The sequence below is a fragment of the Haplochromis burtoni genome, unplaced genomic scaffold (genome assembly GCF_018398535.1).
Source record: "Haplochromis burtoni strain Fernald_Lab_line unplaced genomic scaffold, NCSU_Asbu1 Contig_831, whole genome shotgun sequence".
Taxonomy (NCBI): domain Eukaryota; kingdom Metazoa; phylum Chordata; class Actinopteri; order Cichliformes; family Cichlidae; genus Haplochromis; species Haplochromis burtoni.
The window spans coordinates 40,528-49,473 of NW_024583192.1; the positions used below are offsets into that span (position 1 = coordinate 40,528).

At 48.6% G+C, this 8,946-nt stretch overlaps 1 protein-coding gene across 1 annotated transcript in view; it reads left to right on the forward strand.

Moving 5' to 3' along the window:
* The window catches only part of camk2a (calcium/calmodulin-dependent protein kinase II alpha), a 45,864-nt gene extending 37,483 nt beyond the window's left edge, over window positions 1–8,381 (forward strand). Inside the window, exons 14-18 of the mRNA XM_042215819.1 lie at window positions 3,551–3,599; window positions 3,901–3,976; window positions 5,022–5,116; window positions 5,209–5,437; window positions 7,100–8,381. Of these exons, the coding sequence (XP_042071753.1) occupies window positions 3,551–3,599; window positions 3,901–3,976; window positions 5,022–5,116; window positions 5,209–5,437; window positions 7,100–7,103 (453 nt within the window). The 3' untranslated portion in view covers window positions 7,104–8,381. The remainder of the gene's footprint in view (window positions 1–3,550; window positions 3,600–3,900; window positions 3,977–5,021; window positions 5,117–5,208; window positions 5,438–7,099) is intronic.
* The last annotated feature ends 565 nt before the right edge of the window (window positions 8,382–8,946 follow it).

The window sequence follows — 8,946 nt, forward strand, 5'->3', positions numbered from 1 at the left end:
TAATGCAGATTCTGTGCTGTGAAGGGTTTTAAAACCTGATTGAAAAACCTCAAAGATGCCATTATCATCTAGAAAATCTTTCAGTTGACTAAAAACTATTTTCTCTAAAACCTTGGAGACTAAAGGCAGCTTGGAAATAGGCCTATAGTTCGCTAAAACTGTGTGATCAAGGCTAGGTTTCTTAAGCAGTGGCTGCACTACTGCATGTTTGAAATTTGCAGGAACCATACCAGAAGACAGACTGCTGTTAATAATGTCAAGGACATACTGTTGTATACTAGGAAAAATTTCTTTAAAGAATTGTGGAGGGACAGGATCTCGTGGAGAACCTGTGGGCTTAATATGGCGAACCACATCCTCTAAAGTGGAGAGCGTCACAAGCTCAAACTGAGTGAAAACAGCAGCGCAAGGGACAGAGACAGAGGGTCAGAGTCAGGAGCTGTGATAAGAGCCCTGCTGGTGACAACCTTTTCAATAAAAGTTCAGAAAATCATTGCAAATCTCAGGAGAAACTTCCAAACAGACATTCAAAGGAGTATTAAGAACAGTGTCAATGGTCCTAAATAACACACGTGGGTTATGACAGTTGGAAGAAATAATATTTGCAAAATATTCCCTTTTTGCCTCTTTAACAGTGTTCTGGTAGCGATGCCAGCAGTCTTTGAGAATTTGAAATGATACATGCAGTTTATCCTTTTTCCACCTCCGTTCTGCTCGACGACATTCTCTCTTAACAGCACGACTGCTCTCATTAAACCAAGGCTCAGGTTTAGCCTTGGGCTGCCTGGTTTTTAAAGGAGCCACAGAGTCCATGATTTTTTGACAGCAAGAATAAAACCAGGAATTTAGCTTTCTGTGTCAGAGGAGACAAAGTCAGAAGGGCCGCCGAGCTGATTAAAAGCAGCAGAAAACTTCGCAGCAGTGGCGGGGTTAATAACCCGACAGCACCGAGTAGCAGCACCAGATCTAACTGCGGTATATGTCAAACCAACGTTGAATAACACAGGCATATGATCTGAGAGTGCACAGTCACAAATCTCCAAGTCAGTGACAGGCAGACCATATGACAGAACAAGGTCCAGTATGTGTCTGTGCTCATGTGTAGGGCCACGTACGGACTGTACCAGGCTAAAAGAGTCAATAAGGCTTAAAAAGTCCTTTACCAGTGGCTTATCAGGACGGCATACATGTATATTAAAATCTCCAACAATACGAACTCTATCATAGTTGGGCATAATCCCAGCTAAAAAAATCAGAAAAGTCGTTTATGAAGTTCTTATTGTATTTCGGGGGGCGATAGATGACAGCGGAGGTTTAGCCTGGGAGGGCATGGGCAGCGAGGCCGAGGAGCATCATCATCATCAAAGCCGACCACAGGCACCAAACAGGCATCAACAGGGTCCAGAAAACGCCGAGACGCAAACAAGCTTGGCTAAAATCCATGCACTGGTCGGAAAACAGCAGAATAATTCTTTAGGTAAACCTTTAGCTTCACCAAGGCGACCGCTTCGTTTACCCCGGCGACGATGACGCTTTCGCCGGGAAGGTAGCGTGGGAACCCGGTACAGGTAACCCGGGGTTTCCGATGCAAATGGGGGCAGGGGTTGCTGCCCACCAGCTCCAAAGGACACAATATTTTGGACCACAGGTTTGAGGTCCAATAGTGTCTGGCGATCATACCTCAGCAGAGACTTTGTTTCGTGGATGACACAAATTAGAAATAACATAAACAGGAACAAACATGGCAGTGACAGATGAGCAGCCACACACACTGGCGCCATCTTGACCAAACCGAATCCATCCGTCTGTCCGTCCATTCATCCAGCCATTCATCCGTCCGTCTGTCCATTCAATCAATCTTTATCAATCAATCTTTATTTATAAAGCACTTTTCATACAGAAAAAATGTAGCACAAAGTGCTTTACAAAGTTAAAAGCAGCCCACCCCACCCTCCAACTCACTCCCCACACTCTCAATACACATATATCCCCCCACCCCCACACACACACATACACACACGCGCACACTTAAAGAGTAAAAATTGGGCTGGGCTCGCATGAGCCAAGTGAGGAAACATTATAACAGAGAGCCATCTGCACCGGGAGCCGGTCACAGACCGCAGCCTCCGGGCTGGGCACACAGCCGGAGGGAGGCAAAGGAGCCCCCCAACCAGGCTGAGAGGACCCCAGAGACCCAGCAGCCACGGTCAATAACAGCCCCGGTGCAGAGAGCGCCCTCCGTCCATCCGTCCATCCATTTATCCATCCATCCGTCTGTCCGTCCATTCATCCGTCCGTCCGTCCATTCATCCGTCCATCTGTCTGTCCGTCCATTCATCCGTCCATTCATCCGTCCATCCATTCATCCATCCATCCGTCTGTCTGTCCATTCATCCGTCCGTCTGTCCATTCATCCATCTGTTCATCCATTCATCCATCCGTCTGTCCGTCCATTCATTCATCCATTCATCCGTCCATCCATCCATTCATTCGTTCTTCCCTCCATTCATCCGTTCTTCCGTCCGTTCATCCATTCATCCATCCATCCATTCATCCAGCCGTCCGTCTGTCCGTCCATTCATCCATTCGTCCGTCCACCCATCCGTCAGTCCGTCCATCCATTCATCTCATCCATCCGTCAGTCTGTCCATTCATCCGTCCTCGTCCATCCATTCATCTCGTCCGTCCATTCATCCGTCCATCCATCATCCGTCTGTCCGTCCATTCATCCATTCGTCCGTCCATTCATCCGTCCATCTATCTGTCCGTCCATCCATCCGTCCATTCATCCGTCCATCCATTCATACATTCGTCCATCCATTCATCCATCCGTCCATCCGTCTGTCTGTCCATTCATCCGTCCGTCTGTCCATTCGTCCATCTGATCCATCATCCATCCGTTCGTCCGTCCATTCCATTCATCCATTCATCCGTCCGTCATCCATTCATATTCGTCCATCAATTCATTCGCCATCCATTCATAACATACTCGCCCTGTCCGTCTTCATACCATTGGTTCGGTCGTTCGATCCTTCCATCCATCCATCCATTCATCCGTCCGTCCATTCAATCCATCCGTCCGTCCGTCCGTTCATCCATTCATCCATCCATCCATTCATCCAGCCGTCCGTCTCCGTCCATTCATCCCATTCGTCCGTCCATTCATCCGTCCGTCCGTCCATCCATTCATCCGTCCGTCCATTCATCCATACGTCCGTCCATTCATTCGTCCATCCATTCATCCATCCGTCCGTCCGTCATCATCCATTCGTCCGTCCATTCATCCATTCGTCCGTCCCATCCGTCCATCCATCATTCGTCCATCCATTCATCCGTCCGTCCATCCATTCATCCATCCATCCATTCATCCAGCCGTCCGTCTGTCCGTCCATTCATCCATCCGTCCGTCGCCAGTCTGTCGCAGGGCTCACACACAGAGACTGTAATCACCCTTCAAACACACCGGAAACAGACGGAAACAGCAAAGTGGAAACTATGGTGGGTGTGGTTAGATGGGACTCCGCCCACACTGACTCTTCTTCCTCTGCAGGAATCCTCTGAGAGCACAAACACCACCATCGAGGACGAAGACACCCGAGGTGAGGACGCACAGACACACAGCGAGTGAGCCGGGACGCTGCTGAACCAGCACTAACCTGTGTGTGTGTGTGTGTGTGTGCGTGCGTGTGGTGGTGTGTGTGTGTGCGTGTGTGCTGTGTGTGTGCGTGCGTGTGTGTGTGTGTGGTGTGTGCGTGCGTGCGTGCGTGCGTGCGTCAGGTGCGTGTGTGTGTGTGCGCGCGCAGGTGCGTGTGTGGGCGCGTGTGAGTGTGTCGTGTGTGTGTGAGTGTGTCGTGTGTGCATGTGTGTGTGTGTGTGTGTGTGTGCGTGCGTGTGTTTCAGGGAGGAAACAGGACATCATTAAAGTCACTGAGCAGCTCATCGAGGCCATCAGCAACGGAGACTTTGAGAGCTACACGTATGTAACCAGCACTGAGCACGTTTGTTTTGTTTGTTTTTGAATAAAACCATCAAAGCGTTGAGAAATCCCTGACACGAGTGAGCCTCACAGAGGGCGGAGTCACCCTTTAACGTACCTTTGGGCAAGTGAATCAGTGCTTCTGATGGAAACATCTGGAACATCTCCTGACGCTGCCCTCGCTCCTCTCTGAAGCTGGTGCCAGCAGAAATAAATCAGTGATTGAAACTAGCCAATCAGACGTCCTGATCAGTGGGCGGTCTTTAAACGCTGAGAGCGAATCAGCATCCTTTAACCCAACAATACAAACGAGTCGTCTTCTGACCCACGCTCAGCTTTTCCCCAAATGTTACAAACACTTCAGTCACGCTCGCTCTCCTGCTCACAGAGCGCTTTGGTGACGTCGGCGTCGCTGTAAACATCACATCGATGTATTTAACTGTGGCTCGGCCTGAATCTCCAAACTGGCCCAAACGATCCAGCCTGGCCGTGATGTTGAAGGCGCCCTGTTTAATGAACTGATACTTCCTGTTTTCTAATCTCAGACATCTTTGATGATTGGCTCGCCAATAAAATCTGTTTTTCTGTGTGTTGATTGAACCGTTAAAGTTTTATAATCACAACAACAGTCGCCTCAAGGTGCTTTATATTGTAAGGTAGACCCTACAGCAATACATACAGAGAAAAACCCAACAATCATATGAGCAAGCACTTTAGCGACAGTGGGACGGAAAAAATCCCATCCTAAGAAAACAAAAGAAATCAAAGCAGGAAACACATTTATGCTAATATGTGTAACAAAGTGTCCTGCAGGTGTTTCAAAGTGACAGATATTTCATCTATGAGTGATCAATAAAGAATAAAAGCTATAAAACAATGAAAGTCTGGGCTGCTGATCCGGGCTTGAAGGTTCACAGAGACGGGGGTCAGAGCTCTGACAGGATCGTGTTGTGCGTTTGCATGTTGTGCGTGTGGATGGTTTTTTCACTTGCTCCCTGTTAAACGTGTCTCTGACTCGTCTCAGTAAACGATTCTCTCCCTACAGTAAAATGTGCGACCCAGCTGTGACGGCGTTCGAGCCCGAGGCGTTGGGGAATCTGGTCGAAGGCCTGGACTTCCACCGCTTTTACTTTGAAAACTGTGAGCTGAAGCAGACTTCCTGTTACACCTTGCTTTGTAAAAAACTCTCAGAGGTCACCTGACCACGTTCACCTGTCCGTCTGTGTCTGCAGTGTGGTCCAAGAACAGCAAACCGGTGCACACCACCATCCTGAACCCTCACATCCACCTGGTGGGCGACGAGGCCGCCTGCATCGCATACGTCAGGGTGACGCAGTACATCGACTCCAACGGGACGCCTCGCACCGCCCAATCAGAGGAGACCAGGGTGTGGCACCGCCGCGACGGGAAGTGGCAGATCGTGCACTTCCACCGCTCAGGCTCCCCCTCCACGCTGAGCAAGTAAGAGCAGGTCAAAGGGCAGCGGGGCGTTCGGGGCAGCTGGGAAAAACCAGCATGATAACGAGCTGCACGGAGAAAACGTGTGAAGAGAGGCAGGATCGGCGAATCTGATCCTCAGCAGACATCAGTGAAGTCATGCACGTGTATTTTCCTCAGCACTTTGTCAACACCAGTTTTCTCCATGCTTAGTATATTTGCTCTTTTTACCAACGACACATTCACTGCAGGTGGTTGGTGCTGAATCATCCCTCATATGAAACGCTGTGAAGCTGTTTCTGCATCACGCCTTCGCTCTGCTTCATGTCGATGATAAATGAATCTGGGTGGAGGTGGAGCTGCTTATTTTAGCCCCACTCGTGTTTGCAGACTGATTCTGAGCCAGACTGTCGTTCCTGAGAGACAAAACCCAGGAACCAACGAACCTGCCGCTGTTACTGATGCATCAGACCTCAGCAGCTGTGCCCTCGTACAGACTGTCCACTCGAGTGGAAAAAGTGCAGTCGAGGGTTCACACCAGGTGCTGATCCACAGTCGGTGTGCTGAGGACAGGAGGACCACACAGAGGCTCAGCAGGTCTGCTGTGAACAGCAAAATGACCCCAAACCACGACAAGCATCCACCACACACTGCTCAGGAAAACTGAAAGGGACACGTTTAAATCAGAGCACAGCAGCCAGTCAGTTAAACCTCTGATTAGTTCAGTAGTAGAGAGACTGTTAATCAGTTTCAGCTGCTCTGACGTTCATTAAATCAACTAGCACAGGCAGTCCAACTCCTCCAGCAAATCAATACATGCCAGTGTCAGAAGGTTTGTGTGTCTCCCAGCACAGTCTGCAGAGCATGGAGGAGACTCCGGCCGTAGGAGGCCATCATCAGGGCCGGTATCAGAACTGAACGAGGATATCCAGAGCTACACGATGACCTCCAGCAGGCCGCTGGTATGACAAGTTTAGCTGCATGCCCCTGGTACACTTGACATCCTGGTCAGTGGCCTCACCCACTAGCTCGGCCGGGCGCACACAGTCGCCCTCCACCACCTACGATGTACCCTGACCTCCAGCTGGCCGCTGGTGTGAACATCTCTGACCAAACAACCAGACTTCATGAGGATGGCCTGAAGGCCCGACATCCTCTATAGGCCCTGTGCTCACTGCCTGGGAGGCGGAGCCATAGAACAGCAGACTTGGCTGGTCCACCCTGAGCACATGTGACTGATGTGAAAGGGTCTGGAGAAGCTGTGAAGATGCTGCCTGTAGAGCGTGACCGGGCTGGCGGGGGGTCAGTGATGGTCTGAGATCCATCATCTGATCAGGAGCCTGAAGGCGTCAGTAACATGAACGAGAGGCTGCATCATCGCTCACTGTGATTTTCAGGGTGTTTGGGTTCCTGACACATCCAGGTGTTTCTTGACGTGTTTTTACTGATTTACTCAGCTGATTACATCTGCTGCTGTCTTCAGATCAGCAGATTCGACTGTAACTACAGCGTTACCTTTCAGGGTGGGGGGCTGGTCCGAGTGTGTCTTTGTGTGTCTTTGCTGCTGTGACGTGATGCAGGTAAAATGCGTGTCGTGGACTCGTCACTGTTCAGCAGGTTGAATCGTCTGTGTTGTCAGACATTGTTGATTCAGTCGCTCACAAACACGTTTGGTTTCGTCTCCAGCTAACTTCCAGAGTGAGTGGATCTTTGATGGGGCCACCGTCGCCGTGACAGCAGTTTGATTGACAGCAGGCCGGGCCTCTGACACCAACCATTCAGGATTTTGTTTGAGGAGTTTGGAGAGGAGACGACGGGGCCAGAAAGCTTCACTCCAACAAGTGAACTGCATTACCAACCAACCAATCAGCTTCCTCTTCTCAGCTTGTTTGGACTTTGCTTCCGCCACGCCCCCTTGTGATCAGCCAATCAGATTGTAATAATGTTTGGAAACCTTGTATCTCCAGTTTGTTCGAGTTCAGGAGGTTGAAACCTTCAGATGTTTAACAGGACCAACACCTGCACACCACAGCTCCCCCTGTGGACAGAACACATCACTACTGTGTGTTAGCTTCACCCAGCATGTGGTTAGCCTAGTTTAGCACAAACACTGGAAGCAGGGGGAAACTGTTAGCATGGCTCCACCCAAACAGCCCAGTGTCGCCTCCATCTACATGACGTGTTGTAGCTGATCGAGTGTAGACGTAGAAAAAGTTTCCAGCTTTCATTTTTGCTCCTTGTTACGTTTCTCACGGATCTACTGACCCGTTGGCTGCACAGACTTAGCTTTTATAGTGTTCGCGTTCACGCGTTGGTTACCTTTAGATATTAAACAGGAAGTACGAGCCTTGCCTTTAGACGTGTGGGAGATACAAGCTTTCCTGAAACTACAGATATTTACATAAAAGAACAAAAACATATATTATATAGATGTAATGTGATATAATACTATGATCAAGAGCTGCTTTGGTCGCTACAGATTATTTAGATAAATGAACACGTGACTGAGACTCGAGCTGAGCCACACTGACAACAGCAAACAGACCAATTATATAATATAAACCTGGAAAATCACGATTATCTGATTACAGTAAAAAATATATTAATAAAAACACTTTTTTCTTCCCGTACATCAGAAATAAAACTCTTCTTCATAGTTATTAATTTTAAAAAGCATCTCATTCCCCCTTTTTTGTTTTATGTTTTTACAACTTTAAGCCTTTGTTTACCGTATTTGCCTCGTACGCTTCCAGAGTTTATACATATATACTAATAGCACAGCTCTTAAACTAGCATGTTAGAAACATGGTGAAGCCCAGTTATTCAGCTAAACCCTCGGGTGACCCAGAGCTCACACATGGATCGTTTTAAACTGTTTAGCGGCTAAAGCAGCTCGTGGCCTTCACGATGACATCGTCTAATGGAGAAACTTTATTTAAACTGTGCGCGCTGCACATGAACACTCATCTGCTTCCATCGGGCTTGGAGAGCTCTAGAAGCTTCCACCACCCTCTGACCTGTGATCTTCCATGAACAGCCACACCTCTGCTCAGATCAGCCCCACCCCTCCCCCACAGCCACCGCCACCACATATCCTAATGAGGAAGGCCTTAACGAGGCGTGTATCTACCTGCCTGCTCTCCGCTCAGAGCATCATTAGCAGCACAAACTTTGCTGTTCACACTGAGTTTACAAGGTTCAGATTTAGGAGCTGCCTCTTACCTGTGAGGGAACAAGGAAGTAGGGAAGGAAGAAAGGAGTCAAGGGACTAAAAATAAAAACAAAAGAAACCAAGAAAGGAATAAGGAACACACACACACACAAGCCTGTCCAGCTATCTTAGTGAGGACCTTCATTGACATCAGAATCAGAATACTTTGTTGATCCCTGGGGGAAATTATTTTTTTGTTACAGTGCTCCATTATAAACAATGGTTTCCCTAGCCCCTGACCCTAACCATTAAAAATGCCTAACCCTAAACTTAACCATAACCTAATTGTAACCCTGACACTAAAACCACATTTTGAGCCTCA